This window comes from Lepidochelys kempii, chromosome 2, assembly GCF_965140285.1.
Source record: "Lepidochelys kempii isolate rLepKem1 chromosome 2, rLepKem1.hap1, whole genome shotgun sequence".
Lineage (NCBI taxonomy): Eukaryota > Metazoa > Chordata > Testudines > Cheloniidae > Lepidochelys > Lepidochelys kempii.
The window spans coordinates 266746474-266767747 of NC_136381.1; the positions used below are offsets into that span (position 1 = coordinate 266746474).

The window sequence follows — 21274 nt, forward strand, 5'->3', positions numbered from 1 at the left end:
CCTGGAGCAAGTGTGAGACTCAATGTCTCTCCTTCTGATCTCTCCCCAGATGGTTCTCGGAATGCCTCCAGCACTTCCACCCCTAGTGGTGCCTCTTCACCCCTCTCCGCCCTGACTCCGCTGCAGGTCTCCCCGACAGCAGCCCCTGACTGTACAAGCCCTGCTGCCATGGACCCCACCCTCTGCAGCCCAGGAGCCCTGGCCTTCCTGCCGGCCAAGAAAGAGGACAGGCCCCAGCCAGAAGGAGCCAGCTGCGACACGGCTGTTGGAAGCTCCCCCGCTGGCCTGGCTGCACTGAGCGAGTGTGGCCAGGTCCTGCTGGAAACTCCTCCCAAAGCTTGTGCAGCCCCCAAAGGCTTCCAGGAAGCACTGAGTGTGGATATGCTGGACACCAGGATCGTGATGGGGGAGGAGACCCAATGCAGCCGTGACGAGATGGACACAGGGGTGGAGCCGCACAGCTCTCTGCTGGACACCAAGGCTCCTGTGTCTGAGGCAGCCGGCGCTGAAAGCCTCGTGGCCGATGCTGGAGAGAAGTCGAGTGAGGAGGAAAATCAGATCCTAGAGAGCAGCTCCAAGGCTGCTGGGAAACTCTCTGCCCAGGCCACACCAGGGGAATCTCCCTGCCCGAAACCCAGAGACAACAGGCAAGTGTCTCTCTATAGTCCTCCTTGTCCGCTACCTTGGGAGCCCGAAGAGCCGAGCGTGACGCTAAAGGAGAAGTTATTTTCTCAGGGTGAAACCATGGCTGATGTGCCTTCCCCATCTCCTGTACCTGCCAAAGACCCCCCTGATGAGCTGGCCGAGGCAGGGCACTTGCAACCCCCACAAGTCAAATCAGTCCTGGATCCAGACCTGTACTTCACAGCCCCGTCAACACCCATCAAAACAGTCTACTCCCACCTCAAGCACCTCCCCTACACCAAGGACAGCCTGAGCGAGGAGCAGAGCGATATGGACAACGAAGGGCTGTGCTCCCCGCCCACCTCTCCATCGGGATCCTACATCACCGCCGAGGGGGGCAGCTGGGCCTCCTCAGGCACCTCCAGCACATCCCCGTCTTGTTCTCCCAACCTGATCGCTGAGTCGGAGACCACAGACGCCCCAACTGCTTATGGGGAATCCCTGTCGGAGCTGGAGCTTTCTGAGGAGCCGGCTCGATATGCCAGGAGCTCCTGTCTGTCTCCTGAGCAGCTGGAGGAGGAGGAAGATGACCTGTCTTTGGACAGACTCTCCTCTGGAAACACAGCTCTGCCTTCAGTGCCGGCAGAGGAGGAAGGGGATGGTCAGACCACGCCAGAAGAGTGGGACTCTGAAATTGCTACCTCTGTTGCATGGGTCCCTCACACCACAGAACTGGAGGATCCAGGTGAGCTGCTGCCAGGTCAGGAGAAGGACCTGCCCCAGCCAGGAGGAGACTCTGGGGATGAAACCGAGCCACTGCAAAGCACGGTGGCCAGGCAGCTCCTTAAAGTGGATGTCTTCACCTCTAACCCAGCTGGTGCCAACCTGGGGCCCATGGATGCAGCAAAAGAGCCTCTGGAGTCCAGCCTGTTGTCCTTTTCCCCCATCCCCTTGCCAGGCCTCCAGTCAGAGTCCAGCAGCGTGTCTGGGGCAAGCTGCTCATCAGATGCAGAGACACCCAGCAGCCTGCAGGCCGAGACCACCGGCTCCTCGGCAGAGCTCCCGTCAGACTTCACAGACAATGACCAGATGATCCCTGCCACACTGCTGCCCTTTCAGGGGAGCCTGATCTTTGAGGCCGAGTCACTGGAGATAACACTCTTCCCCCAGGGGGAGTCCGTGGAGAACGATGTCGTCTACGGGGCAGAGGAAGACGACAGCACCTCCGCCTCCTTCCTGCACTCTCTGTCGGAGAACTCCATCAATGAGGGCGTGGATGAGTCCTTTGCCTACCAAGACGACACTTCCCAGTCCTCCGACTCTGCCTCCTACAATGGCGAGGCAGATGAGCGGCTGTACAGCACCGAGCAATATGCTGTGGTGACCCCCTCGGCTCAGGAAGGGGAGAAGCCAGCTGTGGAGGACTCTGAGCCAGGGGCCTCCCGCTCAGGCAGTGAGAGCGAGATGGAGACGTCGTCAGATGCCTCTGACACCGATGAGGAATACGCAGCTTTCTCGGCTCTGGACATGGAGCTGGGCGCAGTCCCCCACACAGAGGTGGAGGTCGGGTTTGAGCCAGAGGGCAACGTGGCTCACCAGGATGAGCTGGAGGGAACCATGGAGGAGGAAGAAGGGGAGGCAGAAGAGCAGCAGCCACCAGCCCAAAGCGAGGGGATGCCGAAATCAGAGGCACTCGCCGAACCCAAGGCAGTGCCGGTGGATGAACACAGCGACTCTGAAGACAGTCCAGGAAGCAGCAGTGTCTCGGCCGCAGGCCACAGCTGGAGCCCCTCTCTGAAACCAGACAGCACAACATCATCCGGGGAATCTGCTCCACGAGCCGAATCTGACCAGGCAGATGACTCTCCAGGGAATACTGGCTCCTCCTCGGAGAGCTCCCTAGAGCACCAGTCCTCACTGTCGGACATGCAGGAGGCCCTGGAGAAAGGGCTCCCCAGTTCAGGAGAGTGCCTGATTGCCTGCTTTGATACAGACGAGGAGACTGAGGCCTTCCCTGGGCTGGAGGTAGTCTTGGAGAACACAGAGCCAATAAGCCAGTCAGCTACTGCTGAAGTGTGTGGGGCACCATGGAGAGGCGGGGATGGAAGGGGATCCGTGATACCCTTGCCATGGAAACAGAAGCCAGCTCCCACCGAGCTCGCTGAGCCTACTGCCAGGAAAGCCAGTGATGCCTCTATGTTTGAGATAGGCACCAAGCTGAAGGAGTCTGAAGCACATCTCCTGGAGCTCCTAGACCAGGACAGCCCTCCTCTGGGAGGGAGGATGGAAGGTCACTTCGAGGCCCAACTGGGAGCCTCTGACACCAGCTTGGAACAGCCTGAAGTGGCCAGAGCTGACAGTGAGCCAGCAGGAGAGTGCTTGATTGCCTGCTTCTCCTCCTCTGAGGAGGATCTGGAGGAAGCCTCCTCTCTCGATCAAGTCAACAACAATGAGGAACAAGGGGAGCTGTTCTTGGAAGCCAACCTGGATTCCCTGCCACCTCTGGGACAAAATGACATGCAGCCAAACGTGCTCACGGAAACAGCCAGCCACAACGAGCCCATGTTGGCTGTGGTGGCGGATCAGCAACAGGAGCCCCCTCTCCCGCCTGGGGATGCTGAGTCCCGGAGCCTGGACCTCCACGCAATGCAGAAAGGCCTGCAGGAACTCCAGAGGAGGCTGGATGGGAGCAGCCAGCTCTTCAGGCAGCAGGAGTGTGGGGAGCTGGACATGAGCTCAGAGTCTGAGATAGAGACCTATGTGAAAAGGTACTTCAGCACAACAGAGTTCTCACTGCTCCCTCAGGCCATAGCAGCTCCAGAGAGCACTGAACCAACCTGGGGGCAAGAAGCCCTAGGCAAGGAGCTGGCCCTGGCAAACAGCAGCATCCCGGAGCCAGCCTGGCTATGCTCAGGGACAGGAGAGACCAAAGACTCCAACTCAAGAGAACCTCAACTGGACAAGAGCACCCCTGCCTCTCCTGGCAGCTGGATGCCAGCAGAAACGAACAGCAGAACAGACCAGAATCAAGAGGAGCTCGGGGCGAGCACAGAGAAGCGGCTCACCACTGAGGCTGCAGAATCTGACTTGGAATCCAAGTTTGGTGCCTCACCTGTCACTGCGATGGAAGAGACCCAGCCAAAGGCAGCTGCTCAGGCACTGGAGAGCCTGGGAGAACCTGTGGAAATGGTAACTCCAGCTCCCCATTCAGGCACAGTCAACCATGACTTGCAGACCAGAGCTGCTGAGGAAGCCACCGATGCATCTGTATCAGGAAGTGAGGCATACAGCCAAACAGATTCTGTCTTGGCTCTGGTTTGCCCCCTAGGAGATCAACTTGAAATGGTATCTCCCACTGTAGCTGCTCTGGGCCAAACCCTGCCCAAACCAGGGGCTCAAGTGTTCCAGGCCCCACATGTCTGCAGCTTGGATCCAGATGTGCCTGAGTTGAGGGACAGCAACATGAATCTACTGAAAACAGCTGGCTCAGAGTCTCCCTGGGAGCCTGAGTGTGGTGCTGAAGAGGATCAAGACTGGTCTGTGTCGTCAAGCTGCAGCGAGAATGTCGTGCTCAAGGGGGGAATGGAGAACACTGATGCAGAAGAAACAACCAAGAAAACTGGAGACCAGCCCAGCCACAACAAGCTGCCTGGTGGGAAGGGGACCTCTAACCAAGAGGAGTGGGTGGATAGCACCCAGCTTCCTCAGGAAGCAAAGGCTGCTGCAAAAGATGAGCCAGCCACTCCGCAGCAGAGCGAGAGACTCGGCAACATGCCGGAAGAGGAAGCACTTGGCTCTGAGGCTACATCCGAAGAAGGGGTCTGCCTCACCGACGAGGAGAGGGAGGCCGAGGCTCAGCCCGAAGAGAGTTGGCCAGAAACTCCCCCGCCCAAAGGAGAGAGGGAGGTGGAGCTGGCAGAGAGTGTGGAGGCAGCTTCCGAAGGCAGCTCTTCTGCAGTCAGCGATGACCTGCCCAGTGGAGACTCGCTGGAAGGCAGACGAACACCAAGCTGTGCAGCAATTGGTCTTGATGACAAGACAACCACTGCGGACTCTACATGGGAGGAACTCGACAAGGCCGCTTCCTCCAGAGGATCCTCCCCAGAGCCACCGGACACTGCACAGTCCTTCATGCACACGGATTCCAGCTTCTTCCTGCTCTCTGAGGAGAGCACAGGAGAGATCACCAGGCTGGTTGAGCCAAAATCCTCTGGGGCACAGAGAGAACTGGACGCTCCCGACCAAGCGGCGAGCCAGTTGACAGAGCGGCAAGAGGGTGACATTCCAACGGAGCTGAAGGAAGCAGTCCTACAACCAGAATATCGCCACATGGGCATCTGCAGCAGAGACTCTCCATCACTGCTTGTGCACAGCCCCTCAGGGGTCTCTTCAGCTGAGCACAGCCTGGCCCCAGAGTCCCCTGAGCACAGTCTGGCTCTGTGTTTGCACTATTCCTCCCTGCAAGAAGCTCCACATTCCACTCGCTCAGAGCGCACCAGACTAAGAGCCGACATGCTGGTGCCTAGCAATCAGCTGCTGCTCTTCATTGCTTCTGAAGAGGAGATCTTCATAGGCGAGCCTGCTGTTCCTGGCCAGCCCCCCGCAGAGGCTGGGGACAGCTGTCCCAGCGCAAGCCTGGAAGCAGAGGGTCCTGCTGAATATTCAGGGCCAACAAAAACAGGCCCTGACTCGATGGAATCCAAAGCCATTGTTGCAGAGAGCCTGTCAGTCAGCCTTGAATTGCTTGAGCCATCTGGTGCCTTGGTAGAGAACCCTGCTGACCCACCAGCAGCATCTCTCGAACGGCAGCAAATCACCGCCATGTTACAAGGCTCCTTCGGGAACCTCCAGGCCTCCCAGCTCAAAGTGGGGCCTCTTTGTCCTGCAAGCAGCCAGATGGTGACAGAAGCACAAAGTGTCCTTGCCAGCCTCAAGGAGAGGGTCTTGGAGTGCCCCTCAGGAGAGGCCACCCCAGACTCCTTGGAGGCCAGCGAAGCACAAGAGGGGGTGGCCGAAGCTCGGCCTGAACCTGAAATGCCCACTCTCGAACTCACCACTGGCACCATCTCTCCTCAGCCCAGTGAGGACCAGGGTGCTCAGCAGCCCTCTGAGGCAGAGAGCGCTTCAGAACAAGCGCAACTGGAGAGCATCTGTGAGATGCTGCTTGCCGCGGAGGTGATGCCCAGCCCTGTACGACTCGCTTCCTCTGTGGGCAGCAGCGAGTCAGTGACCCCTGTGCTAGAGGAACAGGAGCTCTCAGCAGAGGAAGACTCCGGCCTGCATAGTGAAGGGCCCTTGGAGGAAGAGGCAGTCCAGGCTTCCTCTGGAACTCATGCCAAAGACCAGGACCAGAGGTCACTGAGCCTGGAGGAACCTGCAGAGCTGGGGATCTTGCCCAGGGAGGAAGAGCCCTGGGAGAGCCCCAGGGAGGCAGGTGTAGATGTTGCCATGCCAGAGGCCAGCCAAGCAGGACACCTGCAGAGTCCACAGCATCCAGCAGATGAGGGTAATCGGCAAAGCCAAATCCCACTGGAAGATACCGAAAGCAGCAGAGAGAATGAGACACTTCCAACTACAGAAGCAACCAGTCCATTGATACTCAGTTCTTCTCCTTCTCCTGAGTCCTCAGCAGCTTCCCTGGCTAGTGATTCCCAGCCTCCCAAGTCTCCTCCACCGGAGCCTTGCCCCATCCCTCTGGCAGCTCCCCTCCAGCCAGGTCGGCCTGCCTCTCCTGAAGCAGCTGTGGAGGCTGCGCCTTCCCCTCCTCCTTGCTCTGACTTCATAGAAGTGCCTCCTGCTTTATCCTTCCCACCACCTTGCTCAGAGGATCCTATCCAAGGCCAAAAAGACACCTCAGGACTCCCCGCATCTGAAGCGCTCTCAGTTGCAGAGGACGCTCAGGCTGAAGACCAGCCATCTCTCCTGCTGGATTCCAGGAAATACTTAGAAGGTAATCATAGAATCATAGAATATCAGGGTTGGAAGGGACCCCAGAAGGTCATCTAGTCCAACCCCCTGCTCAAAGCAGGACCAATTCCCAGTTAAATCATCCCAGCCAGGGCTTTGTCAAGCCTGACCTTAAAAACCTCTAAGGAAGGAGATTCTACCACCTCCCTAGGTAACGCATTCCAGTGTTTCACCACCCTCTTAGTGAAAAAGTTTTTCCTAATATCCAGTCTAAACCTCCCCTACTGCAACTTGAGACCATTACTCCTCGTTCTGTCATCTGCTACCATTGAGAACAGCCTAGAGCCATCCTCTTTGGAACCCCCTTTCAGGTAGTTGAAAGCAGCTATCAAATCCCCCCTCATTCTTCTCTTCTGCAGGCTAAACAATCCCAGCTCCCTCAGCCTCTCCTCATAACTCATGTGTTCTAGTCCCCTAATCATTTTTGTTGCCCTTCGCTGGACTCTCTCCAATTTATCCACATCCTTCTTGAAGTGTGGGGCCCAAAACTGGACACAGTACTCTAGATGAGGCCTCACCAATGTCGAATAGAGGGGAACGATCACGTCCCTCGATCTGCTCGCTATGCCCCTACTTATACATCCCAAAATGCCATTGGCCTTCTTGGCAACAAGGGCACACTGCTGACTCATATCCAGCTTCTCGTCCACTGTCACCCCTAGGTCCTTTTCCGCAGAACTACTGCCTAGCCATTCGGTCCCTAGTCTGTAGCTGTGCATTGGGTTCTTCCGTCCCAAGTGCAGGACCCTGCACTTATCCTTATTGAACCTCATCAGATTCCTTCATAATATCCCTTCTTCCCCCTCCTGCTCCCTGTATTAGGGGATGGAACATCTGCCAGGAATGACCTGGTCTGACCAGGTCAGGGAGGGTAGAAGGCAGGTGCTTCTCTAACCCTCTCCCTTATCGAACAGGCTAATATCAGCGTAGGCTTAGTGGACCTAGTGCCAGTGATCTTGGTGGGCACTCCGAGGATAGGCTTCTCCAACATGAACATACACCAGCATATCTGGCCTAGTCCTATGGAGATTTCAGAATACGCTTAGTCTGTATTCGCAAAAAGGAAAAGAAGTACTCTTCCGATGAAGTGAGCTGTAGCTCACAAAAGCTTATGCTCAAATTTTTTAGTCTCTGAGGTGCCACAAGTACTCCTTTCCTATGGAGATGTTTCTCTAAAGCACATGGCATCAGACCTGCTCCCTTGGGAAAGCATCACTGAGTCAGAAGAGCAGGGAGAAGCTTGCAGTGCATTTGACCAAACGTACAGCTCCTGGGGGCTGAACAAGAGCTTTCCAGCTTCCCTTGTTGCCAGCCCTTAACCTTGCCCCATGGCCAGGGTTTGGGTTTAGGCATGTCGGGGAATGGGTGAAGTGTGAAGGCCCCCAGTTCTGCTTGGATGTGGCTCATGCAATGCCTCTCAGGTTCTTGCCCAAGTCCTGTGTTTTGGACTTGGGATTCCCATTCCTCTCTTGAGCAGGCTAGACTTGCATCCTGTAAACTTCATGTGAGCCAGGAACCACCTACCCCAAGGTAGGCATGATGCAGTGGTGGGAATGGTTAGCACACTACTACCTCAAATGTCTCACACACAGACGGCTCAGCAGATAGCATCCTTCCCTCCAAGTTGGTACTGAATCAGCATCCATCCAAAGCACAGGGGAAGGGGCTTGCCCTGCTGTTGGTTGCCCCTAACTGATGCTCCTCAAGACCTCAATGTCCTGACTTCTTTAGGCCACGAAGGATCTCATGACACTCCTTGCAAGAGTAGGTGATGGGTTAGCCAAGCTCCAATTGAATTAATCTGCAGCTTCAGCTGGGAGAATGTCCTTGACACACTCTCATGCTGGTGCTAGTAGACACCTCATTCCACCCCAGAGAGAACTGCATTTCTGGCTATGGTGAGGGAACAGTCTCAAGTATGCGTTGCAAAGGTCACTGGCTCTTGGACTGGGAGGAAGCTTCTCTCAAACAGAAACAGCTGCATTCCTCATCCAGGGAGTCCCAGACCCTGAGGCTCTTATCTCCTGCCCCGACCATGTCCCCTCTGCCATGTCGGTGATCTCTGCAAATCTCTGAACTCTGTTAAAGTGCTGGGTGATGCCGGCATCTCCCAAAGGTGGCAGCCCTTTCAGCTTAGCCTCTTGGCAGGCAGCCCTGCTCTGCTAAAAATTAACTAGACCACTGCATGGTGGAACAGCTGGAATTATTAGCCAGTTAATCACTGCTCTTGAAGCCTTCCCAAGGGGGCAGATCTGGCTGTCCTCCCAGCTGGATGACCATGCCGTGCGCTGCAGGAAAAGTTACGCTTAGTCTCTGGACAAAGGGCCAGATCTCCAGCTGCTGTTAACTGTCCCGTCTGATCTCCATGGAGCTCTGCCACCTTGTCTACTCTTCAAACTGTCCGTGCAAGTCCCAGCTTGAGGGGCCATACCCTCGCTAGCCTGAGCAGTGCTAGTGGGCTTAACAAGTGTAGCTACGGCAGTGCGAATCTTACCCACACTCTAGGGCAGTGGTTCTCAACTGTGGGTCTGGGGCCCCTTGGGGAGCTGCGAGCAGATTTCAGGAGGCCCATCAAGCAGGGCCAGCATTAGACTCACTGCAGCCCAGGGCAGAAAGCCAAAGCCTCGCTGCATGGGGCTGAAGTCAGGGGTCCTCAGCCCCGCCACCTGGGGCTGAAGCCAAAGCCTGAGCAATGTAGCTTTACAGGGGGCCCTGTGGCATGGGGGCCCAGGCAATTGTCCTGCTTGCTACCCCCTAACACTGGCCCTGGCTTTTATATGCAGAAAACCACTTGTTACAGCACACACGGGCCGTGCAGTTTTTTATAGCATGTTAGCAGTGGGGGGGGCCTCAAGGAGCAGTTGAGAACCCCTGCTCTAGGACACCTCACCTTTACCTTTCCATGGGCTCAAGGTGGAACCCGGTTAATTTAGGCCCGCCCCCCTGACATAGTTCCTAGGGCTGGGAGTTTACAGGGCTTCTTATCAGTGAAGTGGCCTTACACAGTAATCTCCTTTACCTCTATTAACAGCTACCAAACAGAGTGCCCATGCTAAGCGCACAACGCTTCCCACTCCCAATAAAGCAGATGCGTTTTGGTGGCCAGTCAGGATTGAGGCGGGAGGGAGCTCCTCCAGCTTCTTGCACAATATGGTTGGCAAGGTGTTGAGGTCTGGCAGCTCTGACCTTGGGTTGTGTCCTGGAGTTAGGTTCCAAAAAACTTCCTTTTGGACCCCAGTAGATATAGTTAACTTGAGTCCTGCTTAGCTCTACCTTAACCAAAGTCCAACCAAACAGTATCTTTCACTAATCGCAGCCCATTACAAAGCAATTCTTTACCCAATCAGACCCCACCACCTTAGCTGACTTAAATCTTGCAAAATTAGTTATGCCATAGACCGAAACAATCCAAGAACCAGACAAACAATAGAGAAGTGGGGCCCAAAAAAGCAAAACAATGGAAGTAAATTTCCCACACACAGCTGTTAAGTGATTCCTTGCTTGACAGAATACTGTCAAACAAAGATCTTAAAATGTTTAAAGAAACTTTTCTTTAATTTGGTGACGCTGGGGTCTATTAGGACAGGATCTCCTTAACAGCCCAATATTTCATTGTTTTGATGCAATTTAGATGGAATGTGAGGATGTGACTCTCTGCTTCTTAGCCCAGGGCTGCTGCTGTCCTAATGTGGCTGCCGCTGCCTTACTAAAAGGCTTTGGACCTTACATGAGGGGTTAGTCAGCCCAAGTACATACCTAGTGTCTTGGATGGATCATCCTTGAGCTGGCTAGCCCCCATGGCTACATACTAGCTCAATGAGAGCACCATGGGTAGATCTCCTTGAGCAGGAATTCACACCACCTGCTTGAAGAGTGGACCCATCCAGAGGGCTCTGGCCTGGATTCTCTTTGTAATGAGCTGGAAGGCTGGGTGGAGCAGGAGACTGGGAATAAGACCCCTGGGTTCCGGTCCCAGTGCTGCCACTGATGGGAGAAACATGTCCCTGTGCAGCTGGCCCAGCAGTGGGTTCCACTGGGCCCTGCTCTGGAAACACTAATCTATGTTGGGGGTGGCAAGAACCCAGCCTAATGAAATTCCTCCTTCCACTGCAGCTCTGGAGAGCTCCACATCCCCAGTCCCATGCAGAGACCCCTTCCCCAGCGGCCAAGATTCCCGAGGGAGACCCCAGCTCCCGGGGAACAAAGATGCCAGAGGGAGGGGTTCCGCATCCGCAGAAGAGAGGCGAGCCCACCGCAGCTCCATCCAGTCGGAGTCAAGCTCTTCCAGTGAGAGTGAGCTGCCCTACCACTGCCCAGAGATTGAGAGCCTGCGGGAGGCAGCTGGCATGACACTGCTGGAGGACAAGCTGCCGGTGGGGCAGAGAAGCTGTGAAGTTAACCATAAAGGTACACATGCTGTGGGTGGGAGGAAGGGGAAAGGCCTCCTCCCCAACTCTACTGAGCTCCAGGCAAGCCTGGCCTGGCCTTCCCTCCGCTAGTTTGCCTGAGCCTGACAGCTCTTCTGCAGCAGGCCCGCTTCAGAGAGGCGGGTGTCTCAGCAGAACCTCTGGGGAAAGCACCCTACAAATCCTGGGGCAGAGCCTATGCTGGTCTCAGTGGAGCTCTCCTACCCTACTCCAGCCCCTGGCACTCGGGACTACTGTGTACCTGAGCCAGCCTCCAGGACTAACTGCCAGGCTACGGCCCAGGGATCGGGGCGGGGGAGGAAGGGGGCAGTGGACTATTGCTGGGAATGGCGCTTGCCCTAGGAGCTGGCTTGTGGGTGCCCACAAAGCAGGAAGGCTGATACAATCCTTGTCACCAGGCCAAGTGGCAGAGCTGCAGTGGGTTCCTGTAATAGCTGCTGGACAGCGTCTGACAGAGCTCTAATGGGTCTGCCTGCCCAGCGCGGCCTCCTGCGTTGCACAGCTCAGTGTGCGCCGTGGGGCGGGGGAGGCAGTCTCCAGCTGGAGCTGTTGCAGAGCGAACCCTTTTGAGTGCAGCTAACAAAGGAGAGCAGCTTGGCTGGCTGCACTGCCCTACGGACCAGCTGCACGGCAGGGCTTTCAGAGCTTTCTGTTTCCCCTCTTACGCAAACAGGCCCGTCCCATTTCCAGTGGGAACCAAAACACAACCGGGGGAGGGAACCATTGCTGGATTCAGAGCTCCTCGCCAGGCGATTCCTGGCACTGCCTCCAAGGCCCAGTGAAAACCCAGGTCTGCCTTAGCCTTGCATTGCTAGCCCTCCCTAGTCCCAAACCACGGGCTTGCTGTGTCTGGTCACCAAGGGCTCCCTGGGCCTGGTGCCTGTGCCGAGGATCCAATCTCTCTGCTCGGACCGTGGTGCTGTTAACCACTAAATACCTGGCGGTGGGTGGGGTTCTAGGCTGGCGGGCTCAATTTAGGATGGTGCAATATAAAGCAAACAAGGGTGGATGGGACTGCCTGTGTCCCTACCTAGCATGGGGCATGTGCCCATCCCACTCCATGCTGGGGGGTGGAAGCCTGCAGCCCCACGAAGGACATGACCAGGGCAGTAAGTGCCTGTAACCAAAAGCTGGGGCAGAGGCCCAGTGTGGGTGGGAGGCTGCAACTCTGAGCAGTGGCTCCCATCCCGTCCCCCTCAGTGAAGAGGCTGGCAGCTGTGGCATGAGCCCTCTGGGACAGGCAAGAATTGAGATGGTGCCTTGGGTGTCAAATGTGGTGAGCCCAAGTGTGGCAGGAGACCCTTGGGCCCTCCCTGGCCAGGACGGAGCCTCTAGAATCCTCCCAGGTTCTAGGCTTAGGTCTTGCCCAGAGCAGCTCTCAGCACTTGGGCACATCCAGGAATCCATCTGTCCCCCAACGTTGTCAGTGACTCGTGGGGGCAGGGTGCTCTTACCTCTGGGTTGGTAAACCAAGGCCTTGAAGTGCTATTCTGCTGGCTGGGCCCCAGCTTAGCAACATGGCATGGTATGTCTGGCCCAACGGCTTAGGGGCCCTAGTGCCAGGCGTTACAGGTACCCTAGTGGAGATGCAGACCACAGTGACCGAAGGGTTTGCCATTGGGGTAGGAACCATCTTCCCAGAGTGATGGTAGCTGGGTCAAGAGGGACATTCCTTCCTCCGCCTACCCAGGTCCCGACCTGGGGTTAGGTTGGCACGACACTCGGAAGTGGGATTTTCCACACTAGGAATGCCAGATCTTGCATTGTAAGGGAAGGCTGGGTCTTACTCCTGACCCCAAGGGACTGGGTCTAAACAGATGAGACAAAGGATGGGAGGGGAAGAGAGCAGCCCAAGGTCGCTGGTGGAGCCAGGAAGTCACATGGCCTCCCTCAATGAGGCTTACAACTGAGGTGCAAAGCACTCTGGGTAGCAAAGATCCCAGGGGCAGGGTTATTTCTCAGTCATCTTGGCCAAACTCCAACCTGAGGTGTCCCAGGACTTGAGGGAAGTGGAATGTCTCAGTTGAAGACAGGTGACAATGAGCTAATGTTGCTGGTAAATAACTTTCCCCTTCCACCCCAGAGGTTGCTGCACTTCACTTCTAAAGTAGTCAGGATCCATCAGAGATGGAAAGGGCTGTGTAAATGCAAGGCACAGCACAGCCCATGAACAGGGCACAGGTCTCCTGGCTCTGCCACTGACCCACTGAGTGACCTTGGGTGTGTCCCTTCCCCTCCACCACTTGTCTGGCTTGGCCATAAGCTCCAGGGCTACATATATCCAGCACCTAGGGATGAGTCCCTCCTGGAACAGAGCCAGGTGCGTCCCACCCACTGTCCTGCATTCCTGTCCCTCGGATGCCCATGCCCCTCCTGCCGAGAGATGGCTTCAGGGCTGCTATCAAAAGGGAAGCCATGTTGTGGCCTCAACCTGGGAAACAACTTGCATGTGCAAGTGGCCTTTCCACAGACATCAGGACTGTGCCTCAGTGCTGAGAAGGGAAGGGATTGAGTGTCCTCACCGCAGTTGATAGGCCAGGTTAGACAGTTGAGGCGCCCAAGTCCTGGCACTGATGGTCATCTCCTCTCTTCCAGGCTCTTGTAACGACTCGGAGAGCAACGACGAGTCTATTCCGGAGCTGGAGGAGCCGGATGTCTCAGAACCCCGGACAGCTCAGACTCAGGTACAGGGCTGCCCAGGGAGAAGCCAACATGGCCTGCAGGTCCCAGTGCACGGGCTGGGCACAGTAAATGCCTGAATAATCAGCTCCCTGGGGGGCCCTTTGCTTTCCCAGCCCCCTGCCGGGAAAGGGGAGGCCTGTGGTACAGGGCTGCAGACAGGCTGAGCTCTAGAAACAACAGGCCCCGGGAGATGGTGGTGAAGCCCAAGTACCTGGCATCCAAGAAAGACCACCCCCAGTCCATGGCAAGGGGTTGTGAACAGATCTCCACATCAGGCCCACCCCAGCTATAGAACTAAATGGGAGGGAGAGTTGTATGGCTCCCTCTGCCTGGGTAAATCTGGCAGGTGGGGGGTGTGTGTGTGTGCCAGGGCTTACCAATGGGTGTTTTCACCACCCATTGGTATCTGAGCACCCTTCTGGAGCAAAGAGACCTTGGAAGATGGCCTCTGTAGCCCTGGAACTCCTCCTACAGCTCCTGGAGTTGCCAGGTGTCCCTGGACTGGGAGCTGTCCCTAGCTGTGCCCTGTGGTGACCTGGCTGCAGTATGCCCATCTCCCAATCCTTGTCTCTGGCCTTTGGGGCAGGAGCAGTGTCTGACAGTGCTGCAGTGTCCCCACCCATGGCAATGCAGAAGGACAATGAGCCACAGCCAGCTTCCTCCCCTCTCCCTCCAATGCTGTCCTGTTCCAGGAGAGGAGTATGTCCAGCGGACAGCGTCCTCCCTTGTGAATCACTCCTTGGGGGTCCGGCTTGGATCAGCTGGGCTGGGGAGATCCTGCTCTGCAGACTGTGCCCTGTCTCCATGGAGTGGGGCCAGGGGTGCAGGCAGAAACAGTGACGTGAGGCAGGATCTGCAAGTGGGGCAGGCTCAGCTGGAGCCCGGCAGGGTGGTCTCTCCATGAAGGAGACACAGGCTCACTCTGATTCAGCTAGAGAACGGGGCTGCAGCTTCTCTCCTAGCACTACATGCAGACCTAATGGCCATCCTGCAGCAGGAGCAGCATCTGCCCCTCCGTGTGTGACACAGCTGAACGGTCTCTTCTCTTCTCCCCCCCCCCACTTCCCCCGGGCAGATGCCACCTCAGGGTGGGGCTCCAGACTAGTCTGGGGTCAGGGCTGGCTGCCAGGAGGAAAGCACCTGAGGAATGCTCTCCTGGTGAAATTCGCAGCTGGAGGCTCAGACTGAGGACCAGCCAAGCAACCAGGCTAAGGCACCAGGCACATGCTTAGTGCTTTAGAGTGATTTGCAGCGGCATCAGGCACTCTGCAAACCCGGCACCCAACTCCCAGCTAACAGCAATGGGGGCAGGGCAGGGATAAGCTGCTGTAGCTTTCTTCCCATGGTGGCTTTAGACCCACCTCTCGGCAAGAGCCTTCCCGGAATGCACGAGACACACTGGGGTTACTGCGCCCCTCTCTGGGGAGGGGTGTAAGAAGGCAAATGACATTTGAGGCCATTCCTACCCACCCTGAGGCGGGGGAGAACTTGGGATGCTGGCACAGGTGTCTGGTACGTTCGTATGGCACTCAGATCCCATGGGGACTGCGACACACACCCAGACAATCCGGGTCTAGTCTGAGTCTCTGGCTGTGGGGTAAATGACTTAATTTGTGCCTGTTTCCCCTGCTGGACACACCATCCAGGGGGCAACCGTTCGGGCCTAACCAGCCTGGCGCTCTGCTGAAGGGGCCATATTCTGGCACCGCTCAGGCCTCAGTCAGGCTGTGGCTGGATGCACAGCTGTCCTGCCCCTGCATGTGGCTCCAGTCTTCCCTCCAGACACCAGGATGTCGGGGAGCCACATTACAGGGCACTTGTGTCTTGCAGGCACAGCTAACGCACTCGCTGAGCACCGGGGAGGAAACCATCAGCAAAGCCAAGCAGAGCCGGAGTGAGAAGAAAGCCAGAAAGGTCAGTGTGGCATGAGGGGAACATGGGGGTGCCACCCCTTGCTCGAGGGAAGAGGCCAGGTGAGCCAGCCCCTTGCCCCCAGGACCACAGAGAGCTGGTCTGGCTCCCTGGGTGAGCTCCTGCTGCAGTGCTCAGAGCAGCCATCTGGTGCTGGAGTGGGAGAGGGAGGCCTCGGACTGCAGGCTCCTGGCAATGCCATGTCAGGTCTCTGGGCAGGACTCACCCGCTCTGCGCCAGGGCGGGGTCTCTAGCGGCAGGGGCTGGGAGTTGGTGGCTTTACCAGCCTGCTAACAGGGACAGGGCCCTGCTGGGGGCTGGAAGAGAAGGTGGGAAGGTCTGACCCAGGCCAGGCCTGCATCCAACAACTGTTTCCATCTGCCTGGGCAGTGACTCGGGCTTGGAGCAGCCAATGCTGCGTCCAGTGCAGCAGCTCCTGCAGGGGGCTGCTGAATGGGCCAAAGAATGATCAAAACACAAACTGATCCTGGCTTCGAGTGACGCCTTAACCCTCAAACCGCCCAGCGCGCAAGAGCCCCTCGGGGCACAGCTAGTCCCACTCCATCTGCGGGGCAACGCTGGAGGGACAGAAGGCGGCTCAGTGGGGACGCCAGCTGCCAAGGGGAAGGCTGAGGCTGGGTGGAGAGCGATGGGGAGCACGCATGTGGGGAGCCTTTGAACACAAGGCCGGGCCCTGGAGCCGGATGGCGAGCAGGGGCCTCTTGGAGTGGGAACACTGTCCCACCCCTTCAGCTGTGTGATGGCACAAGGGGCTGCAGAAACAGGGAGCCCCTTGTGGCTGAGATGAGACCCAGGCTGGCTGACTCACCACAGGTGTAAGGGGGGGATTAGGGGCTGGATAAGCCTATCTGTGTTCGTCACTGGCTCTGGAGATTAGCCTTGATTAAAGCACCTCTGACCTGGGGCAGGTCTCCAGGCAGCTCACAGGCGTCTGCGGCATGGGGCTTTGCTGGGTCTGCCCAGGATTGTCTGAGTTGCCTCTGGCACCATTCCCCAGGGACAGGATAGCTCAGGATGCCCCTGGAGCTACCCACAGCTGGAGAGCGCACAGGGGTCAGGGTGGAGGCAGTGAGGGGTAGGCTGTGCTCCCAAGGAGCCTGTGGACTCCTAGAGCTCTGGCTTGTGATGCAAGGCCAGGCCTGTCATCTCTGCAGCCCCCTGCCCCGTCCATGCAGAGGCTGGGCTCACAGCCCAAGCCCAGGTCCCCTCTGGCAGTGCCTACTCACATCAGACCCTGGGCCAATCCCAGGGAGGATCTGGGGGGTGGAGCATGTGCCTGGGGGTGGCTCCAGTGTAACACCTGGTACAACCGCTTGTGTGTCCTGTCCGCACAGAGCCCCATCAGAGAAGCTGCCCAATTAGCCCTGTCCTGCTGTCCCCAGACTCCTTGGGGCTGGGTGGGAGTCAGGGCTAACCTACCACTGGGCACAGAAAGGCCCTTGACAGTCTGGATGGTTGGTCTTGCTGGACAGGGAGCTTCCCAATGCCACATCACAGCAACTAGGGATAGGGAACGCTCACCAGGCTGCCCAGCCCTTCTCCTGGCCAGGGCAGGGTCACACCTACTTCTCCCCAGCCTCTGCTTCCAAACACTGGCTTGTAAAATCCCTGGTGGTGCAAGGAAGTGGCACCAGGTGTAATGCAAGTCTCAGAGGGTGGGTTCTCTGGAAGGGCAGAGCTTGCATGGGAAATGGAGAAACACCCTGTGACTGTTAGCAGTGGGTGTCTCCTGCCACCCATCAACAGCCCATTCCAGCACAACATCCCCTGCTCCTGGTCTGTGAGATTCGAGTCTGGCATCTCCAAGGAGCAGAACCAGGAATGGGCCAGCAGGCGCTGCCCATGGATGTCCCAGGCCTGTGCTGTTCCAGACAACACAGCCCACACTCTGAGATGGAGGCCATCCAGCATCCCTGGAGACCCAGCTGATCAGAGACAAACTAATGGCCAGTCAGCCGTGGTGATTGTCCTGGCATCAGCACTTCCACTGCGCCAGCCAAAGACCTCCGACAGGTCACTGCACAAAGGCCAAGGGCCAATCCCGTGCCTTTGTCCGTGAGGCTTTGTTCCAGGGTCCCCGTTCCATCTCTCCAGCTGCAGTGGCTGGTGCTGCCTGAGGCCGCTGTAACATGTCATCTGTCTTCCCTGTAGGCCATGTCCAAGCTGGGGCTGCGTCAGATTCACGGCGTCACCAGGATCACAATCCGGAAGTCCAAGAACATCCTGTTTGTGATCACCAAACCGGATGTGTTCAAGAGCCCTGCTTCTGACATCTACATCGTGTTTGGAGAGGCCAAGGTGAGGCTCTGCAGAGCTGGGGGCACCCCGACCCCTCTACTGTATGTGTCCTAGATGCCCTGCTGTATTTCACCTGCTCCCCGCACACCATGGCCCAGAGCTAGTCACTTACCTAGGCGGGCAAATCCTGGATTCCAGCTGGTGAGTGACCCCCATGAGCTGCCGCTCAGGTCCTGCGGCGAGGCCTGGAATCTGACTAGCTCTTGCTGGCCAGAGTCTAGTGCCTGGCGTAAATGGGAGCCCCACTAGCCTCTGCTCCGGGCTTGGCACTAGCCTGGCCATCAGTTGCTCACTCCCATGCCCCATCCCCGATGGGGCTGTTCTGCAGGGGGGACCGAGGCTGAACTCAGAGCTGTAAAGAAGGGAAACTGGGTCAGCAGGGTCGCTCACTAGAAGAGTGCATTGCTCAGTCTAGGCTTAGACCACCCATGGGGCAGGGACTCCCCCTCCTCTAGGAGACCAGTCTGGACACAGGAGTGTCTTCCTGCTGTGACCCCCTCTTCCCCCCCCCCCATCCTGAACAACTCTTCTCTCCTTGCCTGATCTGCACCATGGGGTTCCTGCCCACCCTTGCTCCTGGGGGCACCATTCCCTGTGACATACCCTCCTCCGTGTCCTTGGAGCTGGAGGCAGGAGGGCCGTCTCATCTATTTCAGACAGGTTCCCCTGCTCTCTCCACCCAGCCCCTGGTGTGGCTGGCAAATCACAAGCCTGCTCCCTGGAGTCACAGCAGGGACTCCCCAGTGGGCAGCATCTCCACCGGCCTCCCACGCTAACCACTGCCCCCCGTCTCGGGTCTGTCCCGGCAGATCGAAGACCTGTCGCAGCAGGTGCACAAGGCGGCTGCAGAGAAGTTCAAGGTGCCGATGGAGCACTCTCCTTTGATCACAGAAACAGCCCCGGCCCTCACTATCAAGGAGGAGAGTGAGGAAGAGGAGGAGGTAAGGCCTGGAGGAAGGAAGCTGGGGGCAGTAGCAGTCTGGTTCCACACAACCTGGGCACGAGCTTCAGTGCTGCGAGTCAGGTTGGGGGTGGAGGGCAGAAGAGATTTTGCTGATACCTTGCCCCTCTCCAGGGCCCAAGGCCCTCCAGCGTAGCCCGTACAGCGGAGGGAAGGAGACTGCTGCAGCACTGCTCACTGTCAGTCCGCTGTCGGGTCCTGGACTCCACCCCCATCCCTAGTGGCCTGTGGTGAGCTGCTGAGCTGGCCCTGTGCTGGGAGGCTGAGGTTAGGAGGAGATGTGAACCAGCCCCAAGGCAGAGAACTCTGTCCATCTCTTGGTTGTATTCGGGGTGCCTAGCCCCCTGAGCCCCTGGGTCTGAGCTCGGGTGGCTAGGCCAGGCCTGGAGACTCGTTCGGCCGGCCAGATGCTGTCTGTGCACTACAGTCTATCCTTCGCCCTGCCTGGGTGCTGAAAGCTACCCAAGTTTACTAGGTAGCCAGCTGGGGTGAGGACCACTTTAGAGCAGCAGGGGGAGAAAATAGTCCAGTCTCTGCCTGGGGGGGGAACAGACCTAACTGGTCAGCGCAGACAGATGCATTGTCAGGGGTCAATGGGAAGCAGGCAGGATGCCACACCAGCCACTAGAGAGCAGCACTGAGTGCCATAGTGGACCCCAGGGTATAAAGACCAGATTCTCTTCTCTTGAGAGAAGATCTCTCCCCTACTGAGCTACCGGAGAACTCGCATCCGTTAGCCCAAGTCTGCCTGCTGCCTCCAAGACAGCTGCGTAGCTGTGCCTCAGGACAGGACTGGAGGCAGAAAGGTGGCCGAGGAGTGGGCTCAGCTGGCTTGGTCCGGCTTGAGGATACAGACCTGGGCAATGGCCAACCCTTGTCCAGGGCAGATCTGTACAAGTGACCAGCAGGATGAAGTGGTAATAATCCTGCCTTCGGAGAAATTCCTCAGCTCCCCTTCCAAATGTATTCCAGTGCTGGGGGTGTGTGAGCAGGGTCTGGGGGTGGCCCTGGGCAAGGGGGCACTGCTATAAGAGAGACTCCCAGCAGTGCCCCCTCCCTGTCTGGAGCGTGACTATTTCCTCCTCACCTCCCCAGGTTGATGAGACCGGCCTGGAGGTGAGAGATATTGAGCTGGTGATGGCCCAGGCCAACGTGTCGCGTCCCAAAGCCGTGCGGGCTCTCAGACACAACAACAACGATATCGTCAACGCCATCATGGTAAGAGCCCAGGGCCCAGGCTGTGCCTGGCTGCCCGCCATGAGATCCTGCCCTGCTGGTGGGGACACGGTCACAGACTAGTCTCCATCAGGGGAAGTGATGCCCTAACTTCAGCGGGGGAAACTGAGGCAGAGAGCAGCACATGCTCCAAGGAGGGAGTAGCTGGCCAAGCCAGGATTAGAACTTGACACCTCTTGGCTCTCAGTGCTGTGCTTGACCTACTAGACCTCCCCTGCCTAGAGAAGCTCTGCTCCTGAGCAGAAGGCTTGTAGGGGGAGGTACTTCCAAGGCAAGGCCAAGATCTGATGGATACAGCTGCACCAGGGGCCCTTTCACCTCCCAGCCAGGCTTTGTCCTGCGCAACAATGCTGAAAACAGGTGACTTAAAGCATAAAAGCACTAAGCAAGGGCCTTCCTGTAGCAATGCAAGGGAAAACCCCTTGCGCTCCCCTCCTTGTACTCTGCAGTCCCCATCCAACCCTCTGCTCTCTCCTACAGGAGCTGACCATGTAGCTGCTGGCCCGGATGTGCAAACAGACCCACCCCTCTGTATAGATGCACAGTTACTCCTATACAGTACAGCTGGTATTAAATACTCTCTAGAACTGCAAATATTCCTACTAGTCTGCATCTCTAATGCTGCTCAATAAAATGGCCTCATGTATTCACTTGAAACGCACACTGGTTTGGTCTCCTTCCTTCTCCTTCAATCTAGGTCACCCAGGAGCAGGCAGCTCCTGGTTCAGACAGGGTAGGGGCAGGGCTGCAGGGCCCCTGTGGCTGAAGCTCCAGTTCAGCTTGGTGGAAGCTGGAAAGGAGGGCAGGGCCTGTCTACACTGCAGCTGGGACCAGTCCTCCCAATCTGGCAAGAGGGGCAGGTGCTAGTTCTTCTCAAGCTAGAATAGCAGAGTGGATGCTGTGGCCTGGCCTAGCCCCCTGAGCTCAGACCCAGGGGCTTGGGGAGGCTTAGCACCCCTTCTGCCATGGCCACACGAGTTTGAGGCACTGGCATGTCTCTCCCTGGGCTGCAGGGTGGATATCCCTGGCTAGCTCTGCTGAGTGCTGAGAGAACTGGGCTGAGCTTCTAGAATCCTAGAATATCCGGGTTGGAAGGGACCTCAGGAGGTAATCTAGTCCAACCCCCTGCTCAAAGCAGGGCCAATCC

The 21274-nt window shown here is 57.3% G+C and overlaps 1 protein-coding gene across 1 annotated transcript in view; it reads left to right on the plus strand.

The window, feature by feature from the left end:
* Positions 1–20784, plus strand: part of LOC140907893 (uncharacterized) — a 48000-nt gene extending 27216 nt beyond the window's left edge. Inside the window, exons 2-9 of the mRNA XM_073334889.2 lie at positions 50–6574; positions 10705–10998; positions 13614–13702; positions 15531–15614; positions 17784–17930; positions 18740–18871; positions 19987–20109; positions 20608–20784. Coding sequence (XP_073190990.2) covers positions 50–6574; positions 10705–10998; positions 13614–13702; positions 15531–15614; positions 17784–17930; positions 18740–18871; positions 19987–20109; positions 20608–20622 — 7409 coding nt within the window. The 3' untranslated portion in view covers positions 20623–20784. The remainder of the gene's footprint in view (positions 1–49; positions 6575–10704; positions 10999–13613; positions 13703–15530; positions 15615–17783; positions 17931–18739; positions 18872–19986; positions 20110–20607) is intronic.
* Positions 20785–21274: the final 490 nt, after the last annotated feature.